The following is a 21,360-nucleotide window of genomic DNA, read 5'->3' as shown; positions in this document are numbered from 1 at the left end:
AATCTTTCCACTCTGCCCTCCACACTCCTCTTGTTGCTCTCTCCTCCGGGGGCTCCAAAGCTTCCCCTGTCTGTCCCCGTCAGTGAGGGGGGCTTCCCAGTGTGTGAAAGCTTTTCCCCCTTCACAGCTTCCTCCCAGAGAGGCATGTCTCCTCGGGATTCCTTTATCTCATTTTTTCCCTTTTTTCTTTTGTGCTACCCAGTTATGTGGGAATTTTCTTGCCTTTCTGGATGTCCAAGGTCCCCCGCCAGCATTCGGAAGGTGTGCCCTAGGAGATTTTCCACAAGTAGATGTATTCTTGATGTATTTGTGGGGAGGAAGGTGATTTCCACGTCTTACTCCTCTGCCATCTTTTTTTCATTCCCCACCCTACAGCTTTATTTCTTGCATGATAACCTCTTACTAATCTGTCAAAAATGCCAATTTTTACTTCATAAACTGCCCTGGAAAGATGTGGTCTCTTCTTCCCAGAAGCTCCTGTGTCACTTTGTCATTCTGTTATAACACCTACTGCTATTCCATAATGAATTCTTCAAAACAAGTTTTGTACAAAGGAAATCTTCAAATGTTACCGTTGAGGAAAAGCTGGGGCATCTGCGAAGGCCTGGGCCCTGAATGTGGCCGTATTGGCCCATTCCAGGTGTGATGAGGGCCAACACCAGGGTCATGGGGTCCCAGGCAGCAGTGGTCACCATGTTTTCATTGTCATTTGTTTCTAGGTATTTTTGATCTCCTCTCTGATTTCTTCGGTGATCTCTTGGTCATTTAGTAGCATATTGTTTAGCCTCCATGTGTTTGTGTTTTTTACAGTATTTTTTTCCTGTAATTAATTTCTGATCTCATAGTGTGGTTGGAAAAGATGCTTGATATGACTTCAGTTTTCTTAAATTTACCAAAACTTGATTTGTGACCCAAGATGTGATCTATCCTGGCAAATGTTCTGTGTGCACTTGAGAAGAAAGTGTATTCTGCTGCTTTCAGATGGAATGTCCTATAAATATCAATTAAGTCTGTCTGGTCTAATGTGTCATTTAAGGCTTGTGTTTCCTCATTAATTTTCTGTCTGGATGATCTGTTCATTGGTGTAGGTAGGGTGTGAAAATCCCCTACTATTATTGTGTTACTGTTGATTTCCTCTTTTATAGCTGTTAGCATTTGCCTTATGTATTGAGTTGCTCCTATATTGCATGCATATTTATCATTGTTATCTCTTCTTCTTGGATTGATACCTTGATTGTTTTGTAGTATCCTTACCTGTCTCTTAAAACAGTCTTTGTATTCAGTCTATTTTGTCTGATATGAGTATTGCTACTCCAGCTTCCTTTTGATTTCCATTTGCATGGAATATCTTTTTCCATCCCCTCACCACTTTCAGTCTGTATGTGTCCCTAGGTCTGAAGTGGCTCTCTTACAGACAGCATAAAAAAGGGTTTTGTTTTTGTTTTTGTATCCATTCAGCCAGGCTGTGTCTTTTGGTTGGCTCATTTAATCCATTTACATTTAAGATAATTATTGATATGTATGTTCCTATTACCTTTTTCTTAATTGTTTTGGGTTTGTTTTTGTAGGTCTTTTTCTTCTCTTGTGTTTCCCACCTAGAGAATTTCCTTTAGTATTTGTTGTAAAGCTGGTCTGGTAGTGCTGAATTCTCTTAGCTTTTGCTTGTCTGTAAAGCTTTTGATTTCTCCATTGAATATGAATGAGATCCTTGCTGGGTAGAGTATCCTTGGTGGTAGGTTCTTCCCTTTCATCACTTTAAATATATCCTGCCACTCCCTTCTGGCCTGCAGAGTTTCTACTGACGAATCAGCTGATAACCTTATGGGGATTCCCCTGTATGTTATTTGTTGCTTTTCCCTTGCTGCTTTTAATATTTTTTCTTTGTATTTAATTTTTGTTAGTTTGAGTAATATGTGTCTCAGCATGTTTCTCCTTGAGTTTATCCTGTATGGGATTCTCTCACTTCCTGGACTTGGGTGGCTATTTCCTTTATTGTGTTAGGGAAGTTTTCACCTATAATCTCTTGAAATGTTTTCTCAGACCCTTTCTCTTTTTCTTTTTCTTCTGGGACCCATATAATTCAAATTTGGTGCATTTAATGTTGTCCCAGAGTTCTCTGAGACTGTCCTCATTTCTTTTCATTCTTTTTTCTTTATTCTGCTCTGCAGCAGTTATTTCCACCATTCTGTCTTCTAGCTTACTCATCTGTTCTCATGCCTCAGTTATTCTGCTATTGATTCCTTCCAGTGTATTTTTCATTTCAGTTATTGTGTGGTTCATTAGTGTTTATTTATTCTTTAGTTCTTCTAGGTCCTTATTAAACATTTCTTGTATTTTCTCAATCCGTGCCTTCATTCTATTTCCACAATCTTGGATCATCTTTACCATCATTACTCTGAATTTTTTCTCAGGTAGATTGCCTGTTTCCTCTTCATTTATTTGGTCCTGTGGGTTTTTACATTGCTCCTTCTTCTGTAACATATTTCTATCATCTCATTTTGTGTAACTTACTGTGTTTGAGATCTCCTTTCTGCAGGCTGCAGGGTCGTAGTTCCTCTTGCTTCTGGTGTCTGCCCCCTGGTGGGTAAGGTTGGTCTAGGGGCTTGTGTAGGCTTCCTGTTGGGAGGGACTGGTGCCTGTGCTCTGGTAGGTGGAACTGAAAGGGTAGGGCCCTGTCAGGTGGTATGTTTTGGGGTGTCTGTGAGCTTAGTATGACTTTAGGCAGCCTCTCTGCTGATGGAGGGGACTATGTTCCTGTTTTGTTTGGTGTGAAACGTCCAGCACTGAAGCCTGCAGACAGTTGGGTGGAGCTGGTTTTGGAATCGAGATGGAGACCTCCAAGAGAGCTCTTGCTGATTAATATTCCCTGGGGCTGGGAATTCTCTGGTGGTCCAGCATCCTGCACTTGGTGCTCCCACCCCACCTTAGGCCTGACCTGTGGCTGGGGAACCATGACCCTGCAAGCTGCATGGCATGGCAAAAAATAAAACAAAACTGGGGTGAGGAAGAAAACAGAGAAACAAAACCCCAAGATAAATGGTAAAAGCAAAACCAAACACACACACAGACACAGAAAGAAATAAAAACAAAGAAAAAGAAGGGAACAAACAAACAAAAGAACTCAAAAATGAAAACAAACAATAAAAACAAAACTACTGAAAACAAAAAACAAAAGCAGAAAGCAGACTAAAAATAAAAGCAAAAAAAAAAAAAACTAAACATACAAAAATGATCAAATAAATCAAAAGATCAAGACAAAGAAAAAAGAAACAAGAAACACAAAACAATGGAAGAGTAAGTGAAAATAGAAAAATAGAAAAAATACGTTAAAAAAGGAAAGAAAAAATAAAATAGAAAATATAAAACAATGACAACAGAACAAATGAAACAAACAAAAAAATAATAATATTTTCCTGAGGCTTCAGCTGTCAGTGTCTTTGCCCCTGCAGTGAGCCAGAGACAACCTCTGCCTCCCTGGGAGGCCCTCCAGTACCTCTAGGTAGGTCTCTGGATCCACTGTAGGGGCAGCTCAGACTCTGACTTGACTCAACTCCTACATGTACTTGCCCCCAAAGTCCACAGCTGCTAAAGCTAGACTAATCTCAGTTTGGGGAACACTTGTTGTCCATTAACATATTCTACAGATGCAGTGTTTACCAAACCAATCACAGGGATTTAATCTGCAGCTCATGCAACTGCACAGAGAGATTTCCATTCCTCTTCCTTACTTATACCACCCCTGGGGCTCAGCTTTGGTTTTGGCCCCACCTGTGCATTGTGGGCCATCCTAAGGCATCTGTTCCCCACCTAGGCAAGAGGGGGTGAAAGCAGTGGCTCATTGGGGCACACTTACTCAGGCAGGGGAGGAATAAGGCAGCTACAATTGGGACGTATGTGAAGTGCATGTGGTGGCAGAGATGGGCAGGAAGTTATAACAGACTGTGGTGTGCCTCTGTGCTCTCTTGGGGAAGTTGGCCCCAGATTGCAGGACCCTCAGAAGTGGTGGGGCACTCAGTCTTCCTGGGGGTGTGAGCAGTGACCCGTGCTTGCTCACAGCAGTGACAGCGGTAGTGGTCCACTCCTACCTCCAGGATCCGAAATAGTCGCAGCTCACACCTGCCCCTAGAGCTCGTGTAGGTGGTGCCCTGCTGTCTGTGAGCCCATGGAGAAAGAAGCTCCTGTGGTGAGTCCACCCCCTCCTTGTGCACCCCCTAACAACAGTCCCTTGCCCCTCTAGAGGGACCAGGATTCTGCCCAGACTCCTTCAGCTGTGGCGCACTACACCCTAGCTCCCTCAGGCTATCTTCACGTTGCTAACCCTCGTTCTCTCCCAGGGCTCTGACCGCCAAAGCCCAAGCCTTAGCATCCAGCCTCCACCTGCCTCAGCAGGTGAGCAGACAAGCATCTCAGGTTGAGCAGTACTGGTTGGCACTGACCCTCTGTGCAGGTCTTACTCTGCTTTGCCCTCTGCCCATCTGTTGCTGCCCTTTCCTCTGAGGCTCCAAATTTCCCTCTCTGTCCCCACCAGCGAGGGGCCTTCCCGTTGTGTGGAAACCTTTCTTCCTTCACAGCTCCCTTCTAAAGGAACCTCCTGGTTCCTTTCCCTCTCTTTCTTTCATTTTTCTTTTCCACTACCCAGTTACGTGGAGATTTTCTTGCTCTTTTGGAAGTCCCAGGTCCTCTGCCAGCATTCAGTAGATATTCTGTGAGAGTCATTCCACATGAAGATAGATGTATTTTTGATGTATCTGTGGGGAGAAGGGGAGCTCCATGTCCTATTCCTCTCCCATCTTGATCCCCACCCCCCCAGACTGCTCTTTTTGCTCCCTTATCTTGTACAGATCTTGTCTGTCACTCTATCACTTGCCTTAAGTATCACTGTGAAGACGTGGGGCAGGTATTATCCCTTCTCCGAAGGTGGGAAACTGAGGCTGAGATCAGCAAAATGTCCAGTTTAAGACACACTCATTCCTTGACAAAATAAGTCCTGTGCCTTCACCAGCCTGGGTCACCAGCTCTTGTGCTTGTGCCTCTAGCACAGACCTTTACACTTGCATATCCAGCTGCACCGTGACACTACTGAGAGGTCATCTCAGCTTGTCCAGAAGCAGAGTCTCCTAAACTTGCATCACAGTCTTCCCTAGCTCAGTCAGTGGGACCCTCTCTTTCCCCTTCCTCATGCCCAAAGCAACACAGTCCTCATCTTCTCTTACAACCCACACGCATCCTGTCAGCAGGTCTTGCTGACTCCACCTTTGAAATGTGCCTGGAGTGTGACCCGTCTCTCCATTCCCACTGCTCCCACTCTGGTCCTGGCCACCGTCATCTGTGGCCTAGATTATTGCAGTAGCTCCCTAACTTGTGTCCACTCTTACCCTTGCCCCATTACTGTCTGTTTCCTGCAAAGCGCAGGAGTGATTCCTTAAAAACCTCAGGCTATGTCAATCCTCCCCTTTCCGCTCCCCCTTTTACTGGGAGTGAAACCAGGGCTCCTCCTGCTCTGTCTCTGCCCTCATGCCCCTCATTCTTACTTGACTCCAGCTCTCCTGGCCTCCTTGCTTGTCCTGGAAAACCTTGGGCATCTGCCCCATGGCCTTTGCACTTGCTCATTCCTCTGTGTGGAGCCCCCTCTCCTGGTCTGGGTGAGCCCCTCCCCCAGATCTGCTCAAACCACCTCTGAACAGAGCCCTTTCTGACCCCAGTGTAGATGCTCTTTCTCTCCTTTACTCTCTATCCCCCTAAGCAGGCTTCCTTTTTCTTCTAGTCTTTAGTACTTGCACTCATGTTAATTTTCCCTATTGTCCATCTCCCACCATGGAAACAAACTGTAGGGACTTTGTTTCCTCATGGCTGAATTTATTGTGCCCTGAAGAATGCCTGTCATATAGTTGATCCACAGAGAATACCTGTTAAAATGATCAAATGCATAAACGCTGTGAAAAACTAAAGAATGATAACAGATGAAAAGCCTGAGAGATTTTTTTTTCTTTTAAATGTTGAAGGTTACAACTTAGTCATTATGAAATTAGTCCCATTGCTATTAAATGCTTATATGAAGATCTGATGCTAAAAAGTTAGGATGGCAGGGGGAGAACACATTTTAAATCATTTCCTTTTTTCCCTTTTCTATCTCCATGTAGGATTTACAGCTTTTGGAGGATGGAGATCTAACTGTGATAGGAGATGCAGGAACCATGCTGAGTGGAGGACAGAAAGCCCGGGTCAGCCTCGCAAGGTAAATGGTGTTTCAGTTGCCATCCTGCCCCTGCTTCTTCCACAGCTCCTAGTGGAGGTGAGCATGCAGATCCCGCTCACCGGGTGGGCGCTGTGTGAAGCAGGGTCTCGGCCCTTTCCATGGGCTCATGGAAAGAAAATCAAGTTGTTGGACACCTTCCTGACTCAGAGATGGAATCCAGGGGTGTGAAGCGTTCTTCTCCTGACATCTCTCTACATTTTCTAGAGCCGTGTATCAGGATGCAGACATCTACCTCCTGGACGATCCGCTCAGCGCAGTAGATGCAGGAGTAAGCAGGCACTTGTTCCAACAGTGAGTTTGCTCCTGTTTCCTATCATTTCTGCCTTTAAGAACCCTGTAGAGATCAGGGAAGAGAGCTCAGGAAAGCCTTTGTGCTTCAGGGGATTCAGCTCATTCTTCCCTGGTGTCCCTCTCTTCCCTCCCTTCCCTCCTCCAAAGATCCATCGTAGAGAAAATTGCATCATGATGAGGTCAAGATAGGAAAATGCAGAAGGTGCTTCCAGTGTGTGGAGGCCAGTGGAGTCCGTGCTTTAGGGAGCTGAGGAGTAGATGGCAGATTTCCCCCTGCTACTTGCAGTTGATAACCAGAGGCTGTGGGTGGACCCAGACCCCAGGAATAAGAACGATGATGTACGGATTTTAAATCAGAGGGTGCGACTTGGTAACCTGGTACTTGGCTGCCAGTTCTTTTCCTCCATTATTTGTTTAAGGCATGTTAGAAGTGAAGTTTTCAGCACTTGACATAGGGCTTCTGTGGAAAGGCCCTGTTGGTTTATACTTATTATTCTGTTGATTTGGAAATACTTAGTAAAGTCTAGAATTTAAGAATGATTTATTCCACATCTGAGTATGATTTCAATCATTTCATGCTGCTTCATGGATACTTACTAGAATTAATACTTAGACCCACAATGTAGGGTTAACTTGAATTTGAAACTAGGAATCTAGAATCTGGCTGAAATCCTGACTCTCACTTTGTGTGTCTGGAATTTGTTGTCAGTGGCTCTTGCTTTGACACCAAACCCCTGAAGTAGAACAACTCTGATGTTTTTCTGTGTGTAACGTGTCCTAACACACACTGACTGATGTCTCTGATGGAGTCTAGACTGGCCTCTTTGAAAGTCTCGTGGACTTGCTTTTGCTAAAGCAGCATCCACATCTACCCCACGGTTAGTTCCTTTGCTGTTGTTCACCTTGTTAAAGCCAGTGAGCCCTTCAGCTGCACTTAATAAAGTCCTACTGTGTGCACTGAGATCAGTGCCCTTACAGATGTTATTACACAAAACCTCTTAGTTTACAAAGGAGGACAGTGAGCCAGGAGAGGGGAAGGACCCACACTGGGCAGAATAAGGGAGACCAAGACGTTTGGCTCTTATTCCTGCCGGTAAGGAATCTGCACCTTGTTAAGAAATATGCCTGGGAAAAGGTCAGCTTAATCAAGGTTTAGCGGATTTCAATATAGGATAGTAAATGCTAAATGGAAGCAGAAGTGGGCAGCTGTAGGTTTTCATCTGAAGTCGGAAAAGCCCCTTGTGCACTTGGCTTGCTGGGAAGTGCCCTGTGGGCCTGCAGGCTGGAAAGGGTTTGTGGAGGCTGAGAATAGGATGTAGTTCCTTTTGGTAAAGGAGGAGTAGAAGAAGCACAGGTGTAGAGGGAGGAAGAAGCAAGGCTGTGAGAAGAACAGCAGGCACGTCCTTGCCTGAAGGACGCAGGTTGTGCAGCAGAGAGAAGCTATTTGGAAATTCTCACTGTCAGGTCCTATATAGTTTGCTAGGGCTGTGTCCATCCAGGCTGCTCTCACAGGAGACCACAGCCTGGGTGACTTATAAATAACAGAAATTTATCTTTCACAGCTCTGGAGGCTGGGAAAGTCCAAGGTCAAGGTGCTGGCAGATTTGGTGTCTGGTGAGGGCCTGATTCCTCTGTTCTCACATGGTGGAAGGGGTGAGGGAGCCGTGTGGGTGCCCTTTTATAAGGACACTAATCCCATTCATGTAGGCTCCACCCTTATGACCTAATCACCTCCCAACTGCCACATCTCCAGTACCTGCACATTGATGATTAGGTTTCAATTTTGAGGGTACAAACATTCAGTCTGTAGCAGGCTGTCACAGATGGCGGGGCTTAAACAACATAAATTAATTTTCTCACAGTTCTGGAAGCTGGAAGTCTAAGATCAAGGTGTGGGCAGGTTTGGTTTCTGCTGGGACCTCTCTCCTTGGCTTCTGATGGCATCTTCCTCACTGTGTCCTCACATGGTTTTTCCTCTGTTCACGTGTACCCCTGTGTCTCTGTCCCTATGTCTTAGTCTCCTCTTCTAAGGACACCAGTCAGATTGGATTAGGCCCACCCTAATTAAGGGTAACTTGATTACTGCTTTAAAGGCCCTGTCACCAAGTTCTAAGATCCTGGCAGGTAACGTGTCAACATGTGAATTTGGGGGGATATGAGTGATTTACAGCAGGTCTAGAATAGCAAAGTAAAGAGACTTCAGCAGAGTCAGCTGTGTGAGTGAGACGTGTGAGGAGCTCTGAGCTCTGGACACTAGTAGCTGGGATTCCATGTTCACTAAGCAGGGCTAGTGGGGCGGGTTCCACCAAAGTCTGTATGTAATTTGTGCTTAGTGTTGGGGTGATGGCAGAGCTCTGCAGATGGATGGTGGTGATGGTTACACAACCACGTGAATGTACTTTAATGCCACTGAGCTGTATGCTTAAAAATGGTTAAAATGGTAAATTTTGTGTTATGTATATTTTACCACAATAAAAAAGTGCAAAGTGGCATTGAATCTTTCAGAACATGAGAGAGCAGGACAGCTGACATGTGGCATGGCCTCCAGCTGTCTTTCCCACCCTCTCCTGATCGGGCGCTAGTGGTGTGACAGAGATTCCCCACCCCCTGCCCTCTTGGCATCATAAGTAGCTCAGCCTCTCTGTTCCCAGTGCCCTGCCCTGAACTTGCAAACGTCTCTCCCTGCCTATGCATCTGCACAAGTTCTCCATCATTCCCAGATACAGGTCATCGTATCCACATCACAGGGAGGGGAGAGGAAGGTGTTCTGTTTGCCATGTATCAGGGTGCTTGTCACAAAAGCTCTCCCAGGTTCTTCAAACACAGAAGGTATGTATAAAGTCCTCTCCGGCCTTTTGGATTTAATGACCTTGGATGCACACTTCATAGAACTGATCTTGTTAAGACTGCTGTTTGCTAATCAGAACCACATTCTTTGGGGAAACTTAGGGTAGGGGGCATGAAGGCAATTTCGGAAATCACTCAGCAGCAACTGGAGGATGTTCTCAAGTTAGAAAATTGGATGGAACAATATGTGGTGTTGTCGAAGCTTGGTAATGGGAAGTGTTTTGTATTAAAAGTGAATGAATCACACTTCTACTTGCTGTTAACACTTTCCTTCAGTCATGAATCTATATCCCAGGTTATTAAGGTTTGTGCGCTGTACAACTGTACGTTGTAAACATTAAGTGGGTTCTATCACCTACAGAAGGTTAGAGGCCTTAGGTGAACTGATGAATCTCACCTGTGTCCAGCTGTAGATCCCATCATGTTTCAGCCCCACATCACCAGACCCCCACCTCCCACGTCACCAGTTCCTCAGGTTTGTCCTGATCACATTCCCAGGCTGCTGTCTACACAGTTGACCCTTCCTGCTCCAGCCCTTCACAGACCCCCCTCACATTCAGGATGCAGCTCCAGGTCATCAAATGGAGAATAGGCTTCTTTGCCATCTGCCCTGATCTGCCATTCCAGCTCATCTCCATACCCACTCAGTATTCCAGCTGTGCTGGCTTTGTGGCGGGTACTTTCTCACACCTGTCTGTCTGTAGATACTGCTCCCTCTCCCCCAGAGCCAGGTAACAGTGTGCCAGGTCAAAGAAAAAAGGTGAAAGACAGGTTCCTGCTTTTCCGTCCTGTTCCTCCAGGGGGAGCCTGTGCCCTTCTGTCTTCCCACAGTCCTCAGTGGGCTGCACTTGACCTTTGAGTCTTCCTCACCCCCCATAAGCTGTGAATGCACGAAGATGCCTTAGCCCAGCATGTTCTGTCCCAGGAACCCTACAGCTGCTGTGCCTTCTTCCACGGATGTTTCCCCAGATAGTCTCAGGGCTCCCTGTCACCCCCATTTAAGGCAGCAGCTCCCTTGCTTTTCCTTCAGAGCACACTTCATGGCCCGATAGTGCATTTTCTACACTCATTTAGGTGTGTCCCCTTCTATATGCTGCAGAGCATTGTCTGCTTTCTTGACCTGGGGATGAATCCTCTGCCTACGGAATGAATGAAGATGGGACTCTGTCTTTCTTATTTGTATCCCCTCTACCATGGGGGTGTGTCCCCTCTTAACACAGCCCTTATATAGAATAGTATATAGAATTAACACAGCACTTATGTAGGAATAACAAACAACTTGTTGCTGAATCAATCATTTTTATGGCATGACTTGAAAATCTTTAGTCTAAAAACTCAGAAAATAGGGTATTTTCTTAGAGATTTGGATGAAAAGCCTTATTTAGGAAAAATCCAAATCTGATCACTTCTTTGTAATTATTTATATTACCTCATCTGTGATGGAATGTTAGGAAGAAAACATTTTACAACTTTTGGGTTGGTCCATCTTGCACATAGCAACCCTATGTCCATCAGATTTGATTAACATCCATCTTTGTGGACTGTTGGCAGGTGCTTATGAGTTAAGGAGAAACAGTTCCATTCCATAAATCTGAAGAGGGGGTCACTCAGTCAAGAAGCTTATGTATGAAAGCTGAGCTAAGACATGTCAAAGGGAAAAATGAATCCTTTTGGACTGAATGAAGTGATGGTGTATGTGTCTACATCCCGGGTTCTTGCTTCTGATCATAGACCCAGTGTTCAGGGTGTCCCTTTAGGACTTTTCTGTCCTAAGTCCAAAGCACATGACCACTTGTGGGTTAGGGAGGAGTAGAGGAGGGATCTGGTATTTACTGAGTGCATTGGTGCTTTGCTTTCCCAGAACATATAGATGAGTTGTCATTGATGTTGTTTTGAGATGAAGAAACTGAGGTTTAGTAGCTCATCCGACGCTGTCAGGCTAGTGAGAGGGATTGAGCTGCCGTCTGCTGCCTCCAGACTCCCCATCTGACTCACTCAGCAGGCTGAGCAGTGGCCCACGTCCCTGATATTTTCTCTGCGAGGGGCTCGGGCACCCAGAGTACATGCCTAGATCCCTGCCTATAGCCCCTGGGGTCCCGGACCCAGCTGCTTGCTTCCCTGGAAGCGTTGTAGACCCTTGTGGGATGAGTCTGGGGCTGATTTCCTAGGGGTCTGCATTTAAAATGTAAGAGCAGTTTGAGGGGTTACTGTAAAAAGAAAACACTTATAATTGAATACTGAGGGGGGGTCTTGGCTAAGAGAATTGCTGTGTCCTTTGAGCCGCTGGATGATTTCCACTGTAATTTGGGCCATTTGGATTCTGTTCTTTTATTTTTGTATTTGGAAGGTTTTCGGTCTTCATGAAAGAAGACTTACTTCCCTGGATGGGACTGGGAATGTTGTAGAGACTGATGGAGGCCACGTTAGCATTTTCTATCTCCTATTATTTGGGAAGAAGTGTCTAGAAAATGCATTCTGGCAAAGGTTACCAAGAATCTATTAATTTTTGTTGCTAATATGTACATCATAAATCATAAATAATCACCTAGAAAACTGCCTAAGAAAAAGGTACACATTTTTATATGACATAGATCCCTCTTGTCCCATTCCCACATAGCGATAAAATAGTGTTTTAGTTCAGTCAAGTTTTGCAATTTCAGTAGTGCTCAGTTTTTTCTTTATGAAACATGTAAGTAATTGTTAAGCTGAGTTTTAGATAAGAGAACTTTGCTACTGGTGCTTCCTTCACTGGACTGCTTTTTAGAATTTTTTAGTGGAGCTAGAGTCAAGTTTGCTGCTGATGGAATTTGAGGACCTAGTCAGATTCATTGATTTATGTTTGTATTTAATTTGTATTATTTATTTGGTATTTAAACTACACATCTTTGATGGCTGTGTTGTCTTTGTTTCATTATGTTTTCAAAATACATGTTTCCAATTTGGAGCACCTCCATTAATGTGCTTTTGCATCCTGTACCTTTTACATTTGTAGGTGTATTTGCCAAGCCTTGCACAAGAAGATCACAATCTTAGTGACTCATCAGTTGCAGTTCCTAAAGGATGCAAGTCAGATTCTGATATTGAAACATGTAAGTAGTTTCTAGAAGTCTGTGGAACATGCTAGCACTTAGTCCTGTTGAAGGCCAGGCCTACCAGCAGGTCACTCTCCTTGGGTTTGTGGTAAGTGCCCTCTTCTCCCTCAGTTTTATGCCCCCGTCTTCTCAGAGCTGGTATTCATGCCTTTGAGGATGAATCCAAAGACCCTTAGAAATGTCACTATTACACTCTAAGCCACATAAACTGTAAACTATATGAAATTACTACCACAGAGTTACTGAATTATCACTGTTCTAGTGAAATTTGTTAAGGATAATTATGGTATTTCATTTAGAGCTTTTTATTTTCCTCTTGTACAACTTAAGTCAAAGTGTGTCATTTGGAAATTAGAGATACTAAGACCTTTTTGTATCCATGTGATTTTCATAGGCAGTTTGTCTAAAGAGCATCTTCCATTAATACCAGAAGTGAGGTTGGGTAGCCTAGCACCCTGGTCAGAGACACCCACTCTGCTGGTGTAGCCAGTTGCTGGTCTCACTTCCCAGAGCTTCTTATGTGCCTGATACGTGTGGGAGCCTGTGCAGCAGTAGAACAAGGCCCTGCCTTCATGGGGCTCCTGTTCTTATGGGGACAGATATGACGAAACAGAGAGAGGTGGGGGCTGACATCCTGGCTGCCTCCTTGAGGAGGTGGTGCCTCACGGGGCCTGAGTGACATGAAGGTGGGGGCCATGCTGTCACCTGGTGGGTCTGAGGGAGGGAGTCTTAAGGAAGGAGCTGGCCTGGCAGGTTGCAGGAATGGCAGGAAGGCCAGTGTGTCTGAGGAGAGTGAGCAGGGGGATGTGGAGGGAGCTGGTCTCCGAGCAGTGGGCAGCGGACCCAGAAATGGGATGGAAGCCATTGGATGGTCCAGAGCAGGGAAGGGATGTGGTCTGATGTGTGATTTTAAAAGATTCCTTCAATGTTTGCTGGAGCGTCAACAGCAGAAGCAATTCAAAGTTTTAGTGAAGTTGAGAAGACAGAAGTGTGGGCTCAGGCTAGTGTATCAGTTTCTAGAGCTGCCATAACAAAGTAATGCAAACTGGTGGCTTAAAGCAACAGAAATTTATTATCTCACTGTTCTGGAGGCTACAGGTCCCAAATCAAGGTGCTATCAGGGCCGTGCTCTCCCTGAAGGCTCTAGGGGAGAATCCTTCCTTCCAGCTTCTGGTGTTCACCGGCCTTCCTTGGTGTTCCTTGGCTTCCAGCTGCAGCACTGTAGTCTCTGCCTCTGATGTCATATGGCCATTGTCCCTGTGTCTGTCTGAGTCTCTTCTCATAAGGACATCAGTCATTTTGGATTTAGGGCCACCCTACTCCAGTACGAGTTCATCTTAACTTCATTACATCTACAAAGACCCTGTTTCCAAATAAAGTCACATTCACAGGTATCATATTTGAACATATCTTTTGGGGGGCCACCATTCAACCCACAATTTCCTAGCATGACTGGAGGTGGGGTGGAGATTGGTGAGAATATTTCAGACCTGCTGGTTGTTTGCGTCACTCCTTAATTTTTTTGCCTCTGTGCCTCAGCACCTCCGTCGCTAACCTTTGTCTGTTCAAATAGGCCCTTGGTCAAATTGCTCACTTATCAAATGAATTTCTGCTCTAAGAAAGATTATTAAAATGCAGAATGTCTACTTCTTTAGAAGTGGTCCCATGTGTAGACTCTTTCCACTCCTCTAGTAATGTGGAGCTTAGGTTTCTCTAACTTGAAAGCAGTTAATTTGATGTGCAGAGATGTGATACTAATGTGTAAAACCCCAGCGTACACAGTATTATGAGAATCAGTGGGTGGGAAAAACCTGTTTATTCACTCCCTAGGTGTTTTAGGGTCTCCCTACTGCTGCTTTTGAGGACACATCCTCAATTTTAGTGCTATCAGAACAACCATTTGTCCACTGGTGAGCACCCTTAGATGAGGATAAACATCCTTACTGTTTGGTCCTTCTCTAAGAGCACAGAGGGGATGGCTGCCCCCTCATCCCCTCAGAGTTGTCAGTACTTAGCTGCAGAGTAAAATTGCTGTCTTTGGACACTAGTCATTTTGTGCATCTTACAGATACTAAGTGGAAAGTGGTAATTTCATTAAAAAGATGTATGAATTTTGCCTCCTGAGTGAAACAAGACACAATATATCCTGAATAGTTTTCTCATTCTGCAGTATCAGATGGTGCCCAAAGGCTTCATTGAGTTTCTCCCAGGGGACCACCTCAGGGGATAGGATGAGAGGGGCACCATCTAGGGTCCTGGGTCATCTGCTTCTCCCTGACCTGCCTTAACCAGATATGGCCTCCTTTGATTAGTTTTGCATCCTGGGATTTTTTCCTAATGTTTTGTTTGCCACTGAGTGAATCATCTGAGTCTCATTTCATGGGGTCAGAAAATAGTGAAAACATCTGTGCATTATTTTGTATGACTTTGTAAGGGATGGAAACTGTGAATGATGTGTCACATGTGTTCAGAGAAAATGGTTAGATTGACTATAGCTTAAGCAGTTGCCTGATTTGGGGAAGGCTGGTTGGCTGCTTGTGATTGGTCATTCTTAAGTTTTTCTCAGCTCTGAGTGCATTGATTCTGGCTTAGGTTTTGGTTTGCTGGCACAGGCTGCCAAGGCATTAGAGCCACCCCAGTATCATGGCCTCCTTGTTTAATTATTTGAACGGTTGGAATATTGAACTTTCAGTTGGGAACTTCCTGAGTTTGTGGGGAAGCTGTAAAGACCATGAAGACACAGCTTATGGGTTCTCTGTCCAATACTAGTTACTACATGTCTTATCCCAGCGGGGCACATGATGCTATGACAATGGTCAGTGAAAATTTGATGAGTGGCCCTTATCTATGCAGATGTGCTTGTGACCACTTCCACATCAATAAGTTTCTTTCCTGGAATATCCTCCCCAGTTGACTGTTTTTTAAAATTCTGCTTGTCACATGAAGCTTCTCTGAATTTCTGTGTTGTCTAAAAAGACTGTCCTGATACTCTCATAAACCTCTGTACTTTTTTCTTCCCTAAATGCCCATGGTAGTTATGTCAGTGGTCTCCATTTTTAACACATGATCACAGATTTCTCTCATATCCCCCAGCACCTAACACAGGATTTGGCAGAGAACAGGATGCTCTGTTGAAATGTCGAGTTGAAATGTCGCGTTGAAGTGACCTAGATTTGTCAACCAGAATTCTAAACCCAAGGATCATTTTCTTATAGAAATCATAATTTAAGGCCAGTTAAATTTTCTTAATTATTATTTAGATTAAATTAATATTATCAAATGTAAATGTGTTCCTCCCAAATTCTTTATTTTAGGGCAAAATGGTGAAAAGGGGGACTTACTCTGAGTTCCTGAAATCCGAGGTAGACTTTGTTTCCCTTTTTGAGAAGGTGAATGAGGAGGCTGAATCATCTCCAGTTCCAGGACCTTCCACTCTGAGGAATCAGACTTCCTTAGAGTCTTCAGTTCAGTCTCAACAGTCTTCCAGACCCTCTTTGAAAGATGCTGCTCCAGAGGGCCGAGATGTGAGTTTCTCATCTTTCAGGGTATCCTCATCTGTCTGCTCTTGGTGGCCTCACGGACCTTCAGTCTGCTCTGCTTATGACATCCTCATTTGTTCCAACAGAGATCCTAAGTTTCCAAAGCCTTAATCCATGGGATTGGTAGAATTAGAAGAGCATGAAGATAGTAACCCTGACTGGGGTTCTCCTTTGAGTGTAGGATGGAGAATCTTATGGAAATCATAGCAGGTGCACTGCTGTGAATTTCCGGATGTGTGAGGCTCACACTGATATGAGAACTCTTCAATTTACCACAGTTACATCCTACTTGCTCTGGTGGCCGCTGGTGTCCCTTATGCATCCAGAGGCTTTATATGAAGACCCCCTTAGACTAAGTCCTGCTGGGGCCCACATTAAATCATATACTTTTGCTATATGTTTAGTTAAATAATACTATCAGTTACTGGAGGTGACTAATAGTATTATTTTGCCCCCTTGTCAGATGGTTTGTGATAGGCCAGAGGTAGCATGTGCAAAGGACCTGACAGTAGACACTTTGGAGTTAGTTCTTAACTTCCTTTCTTACCCCTCAAGACCAAGAACCACATTTTATGCACCTCGAGTGCCCAGTGGCCAGCATAGAGCTGAGGACATCCTTGGCACCTGTGACTCTGTAATGCATTCTAAGTCCTCCAGACAAATGCATTGGATCCCCCTTGAAAACACACACAGGTATTCCTTGATAAACAAACCCTCACTATCCAAATCCAGGAGCTTGGATGATTCTGATAAGTATTCAATTAGTCTCTCTCATTCCAAACTCAGGAATCACTCTCTGAAATTCAGGAACTAAATAGATTCAGATCATATGCTTGTCCCTTGCTATCCAAACTCACCTTATTCCAGCTCTCTGTGTGAACTCAGTTTACTGTATTTGGCTAGTATTCTGAGCCCCAAGTATGTTTTATGTTTCCATCATTGAGTGACATAAGTCATCTAGAGGGATACATCATCTCCATATCATTTTGTGTGTTATTTTGGAACAAGCTTCTGCATTCCTACTTGAATCGGGTATATTGTGTCTGTGCTGAGACTCATGATCAATTTAAAGCAAAACCACCAACAATGAATAACTTCATGCAAATGATGTTTCCTTATTTCTAATAGATTCCTAGGAGTGGGGTGGCTGGGTCCAAGAGTGAATGCATACATGGTTTGGCTAGATATTTCCACACCCTTCTCTGTAGGAGATGGACTATTTTGCAGTCCTACCAGTGTATGAGATGTGCATTTTCCCACAGCTTTGCAGTGGAGCGCATTGTTGAACTTTTGAAATGTTGGGGTTCATTATTTAAAATTTTGTCTTTCACTGTCATTTTCCCTTACAGATTGAGAGTGTAGAGGTTACAGTATCACTGGAGAGCTGTTCAGAAGGAAAAGTTGGTTTTCAGACCTACAAGAATTACTTCACAGCCAGTTCTCACTGGTTAATTATGATTTTCCTTATTCTACTAAACATCACAGGTCAGGTAAATACGGACATTTATTTTGGTTTGTGCCCTCAGCTTGATATTTACCATACTATTTATTCTGTATTTAATTATTATTTTAATATGTATATTAAGAGATTTATTTCGGAGAACCGGCTCATGAGACTGAGAGATCTACCTGGGTGAATCTGAAATCAGAAAGGCAGGTGTGCAGGCTAGAACCTCAGGCAGGAGCTGATGCTGCAGTCTTGAGGCAGAATTTCTTTCTTTTCCAGGAAGCCTCAGGGTTTGCTCTTAAGGCCTTCATCTGACTGATTAGTCCCACCACATTGTTTAGGCTAATGTCCTTTACGTAATTTCTGGCGACAGATGTGAATCACATCTACAAAATACCTTCACAGCAATATCTAGATGAATGTTTGGTTGAATCACTGGAGACTGGCCTGGCCAAGCTGACACAGAAATTGACCATCATAGTACCTGTCAAGCTTCTTCCTTTGAAAAATCCCAATACTTACACTGTTATTACTATATTTTGCAGACCACTTGGTTTTGCATTGACATGCATTATCTGTGGGGAGCAAAATAAGTGTGGTTTACTGGTGTCACATGACAGGGAGCTTCTGGGGAAAAAAAAAGAAAAAAGAATGTCTTTTAAAGATTTTAAAATGTAACACACCCTCCCTGACCTGTGGTTATGTGGGATGTGGGGCTTGGTGCAGACCTGAGCCGAAAGGACCGTCTCTGTTTTCTGGAGACTTTCCATCACCCATCCTAGTGAGTGGGGGCTTGAGGGGGTCAGTAATGTCAGTGTTTGAGTGATTATTGTTTCCTGTTCCAGGTTGCCTACGTCCTTCAGGATTGGTGGCTTTTATACTGGTGAGTGATTCCTGGTCTGACCCAAAGTGTTATAAAATCAACATGAAGCCTCAGTTTCCCACAGAGTCAGGGGGAGAGATGGGGCTTGTTTAGCCTCTTCTTCTGATCCTCACATTGTTTCCCTGAAGAAAAATTAAAGTTCCTGCTGGTGGAGTGTGACCCTTCCATGGTCTCTCCCCATGTCTGACCCTCAGCAGCTTCCTCACAGACAAGTTTGAGAACTGAATCATGATTCAAATTGAGTTTTTAGGATGTAGATGCACACAGGGCCTTGTGAGCTGAGAATCATTTTCCAGGGTAAAACATACCCTCCTGAGTCGAGGGTAATTTTTTTTATATTTATCTAAATTCTATCTAGTGTAATTTTTTTCTTCCTGTTCCATAGGGTGAATGAATATAGTGCCCTGAATGTCACGGTAAATGGAAAAGGAAATGTAACTGAGAAGCTCAATCTGAACTGGTACTTAGAAATTTACTCAGGTAAAGTTGAGTCATCTGGTCTATTATACGAGAGTCTGAGGTGCTTGCAATGAGCCTGTGTGAGCAACTAGGGCTTCCAGGAGTAATTCTGTCTTGACGTATTAAAAGTCTGAGTCGCATTTACTCTGTGAATTAATTAGAATAATTATTTTTTAAATCTACTAGAAGAAAGAGGTTCAGTGAAGACTCTTAATTTGCTCTGTACTGGATTTAGAAGTTAAACCAGGATTGCACATTCAGAAAACCAGCCACTGGAAATATGTGGCTGCTGTCTATTCTAATAAGTCGCTTTAGCTAAATCTTATATGGATGGGCAAGGGGGGTAGAAATGGATCCTCACCCTGTGGTTTGGATTGTTCCAATTCTGTCTGAATAAACCCTGGCTTTTAGTGAACTTGGATGAAATCCTCTGGCAGCAAGGACCCCCCCAAATAACAGCATTATTCCCTCACAGGCATGCAAAGCTCCCCTTCACCACGCTGCTCATCACTTAGGCTTCACTAATTGCTTAAGAGAGAAGCTAAGTAGGGAGAAGACCAGTGTCTGGAAATTAGGATTCCTTCTCTTTCTTACCTTGAGATCACAGTGTTATTGTAGCCACACCTGTGTGATTAACATCTGTCTTACCAAACAAATATTAACACGGCTCTCTGTTTTCAAGGAGTACTTATGATATATGTAGCATTACATACTTTTTAAAGGAAATCTTCATTTAAAATTTTAAATATTCCCACAGGAAATACACAAGCTTTCTGCAAAGACAGAGCAAGTTATCTTTGTAAGAACCCATTCATTGAAATTTGGTATTTATTACGTTCATCACTTGCTAAGAAACCTGAATGCATTGGTAGTTTACCTTCTGAATTGGTGGACAATGGGGACTTAAAGGAAGAAGGAAAGGATTCTGTTTATGCTTTCGCATAGGATGGTGGGCTGAGGCAAATGCCTGTTGATGGAATTCAGGAATTTGAGCAGCTTTCAGGATTTAAATAACAGTGATGTGTCATCTGAAGGGGCAAAAATATACTTAATGGAATATTTATTACAAAAGTTATCTTTATAATTATGAGTTCAAAAGATGTTAAGGGGGCTATTTTAATTTTTATATACATAGTAAGTACTCATTTATGTCATTAATAAAATATAAATATAAGTAATTATGTTCATTTAGAAATGCTTAGTTTTCTATAAAACCCAGTGCTCATTTAGATTATCTTGTGTTAAAATATAATTTGTATTTTCTTACAACTCAATTATTTAAGAGAGTTTCTGCTTGTAACTTAATATGGTGTTTTCATATTCTTCAAAGCTACCTGGACATTTTCTACAAGGAAGTGATAAATCATTTCTCCTGTTTCCTGTTAACTCATGCTGTTATCAAAGCATACCTCAACTTTAGATTATGGGACATGTTATAAATAGTGAGATTTGAAGTGTGGCGAAAGGAAGATCAACTACTTTTTATAATTATCTTTCTTCTGAGCTTTTATTAGAACTTCTAATTGAATTAGGAAAGCCTAAAATGAAATTGTAGTTTACCAGCTGATTTTTTTCCCCATGTGGTTTCTATTTAATGAGAGGAAAATAGTGATTTTTATATTCTTTATAAATGTATCTTGTGAATGCATAAAGCTCTTATAGAATCCATTATATTTATAAATTTATATTTATAAAATAAATATAAATTCTATTTATAGAATAAAATACATAATGTCTTTATAAACTCCCTGACATGCTTTAGCATCACTGATGAAAAGGCAGATACCTTGTGTTGTCTGAGTGATGTTTCTTTATTTCAGGATTAACTGTAGCCACCATCCTTTGTGGCATCACGAGATCTCTGTTGATATTCTACGTCCTTGTTAATTCTTCACAAACTTTGCACAACAAAATGTTAGAGTCCATTTTGAGAGCTCCAGTAATGTTCTTTGATAGAAATCCAATAGGTAAGTCAGACACCAAGTTTCTCAGTAAATATGTCTTGTTAACCCATTTAGTGCCTGATTACATTTTAGTATTTGAAAATGGAGGAGATGCTTGGAAGAAAACCACTGTGAAGTTGATCAATTTTCTACAAAAATCTTCACTGATATTTTTCTCCTACCAGAGAAAATCTAAATATGGGAGCATATAAGCTTTTATTCCAATTTACATGTGTGTGTGAAGATAGATGAACGTTCACTTTGCAGGATGATTTAGGAATCCATTTGTTGTGTGGCATATTAAACACCCTACATTTGATACAAACGTGTTTAAATGTTGTTGACTGCTTGCTAAAACTGGCTATGTTACATAGTATTGAGTTAGGTTATCCACTAGGATTTGTCCATTTTCCTTTACAAGGAATCTCTACAGGAGACAGGCTGTGTGTTTCTTTCATTTCCCATCCATTTCCGGAACCATAGAGCTCTGGCGAGTGCCTACCCTTTGACGTTTACCTAAAATGGTAATGAAAAATTCATTGAAACCCAAGATTGGTAAAACGTAAACATCCTTTTCAATAAAATTAATTTTATAGTTTTACT

General features: G+C 43.0%; 1 protein-coding gene across 1 annotated transcript in view; it reads left to right on the top strand.

The window, feature by feature from the left end:
* Positions 1-21,360, top strand: part of LOC130835938 (ATP-binding cassette sub-family C member 4-like) — a 145,440-nt gene that overhangs the window by 46,300 nt on the left and 77,780 nt on the right. The window contains exons 12-19 of the mRNA XM_057707836.1: positions 6,141-6,235; positions 6,461-6,547; positions 12,387-12,483; positions 15,801-16,010; positions 17,375-17,515; positions 18,318-18,355; positions 18,741-18,835; positions 20,635-20,781. Of these exons, the coding sequence (XP_057563819.1) occupies positions 6,141-6,235; positions 6,461-6,547; positions 12,387-12,483; positions 15,801-16,010; positions 17,375-17,515; positions 18,318-18,355; positions 18,741-18,835; positions 20,635-20,781 (910 nt within the window). The remainder of the gene's footprint in view (positions 1-6,140; positions 6,236-6,460; positions 6,548-12,386; positions 12,484-15,800; positions 16,011-17,374; positions 17,516-18,317; positions 18,356-18,740; positions 18,836-20,634; positions 20,782-21,360) is intronic.

Source organism: Hippopotamus amphibius, chromosome 14, assembly GCF_030028045.1.
Source record: "Hippopotamus amphibius kiboko isolate mHipAmp2 chromosome 14, mHipAmp2.hap2, whole genome shotgun sequence".
Taxonomy (NCBI): Eukaryota; Metazoa; Chordata; class Mammalia; order Artiodactyla; family Hippopotamidae; genus Hippopotamus; species Hippopotamus amphibius.
This window is presented reverse-complemented; position numbering and strand designations above follow the sequence as displayed.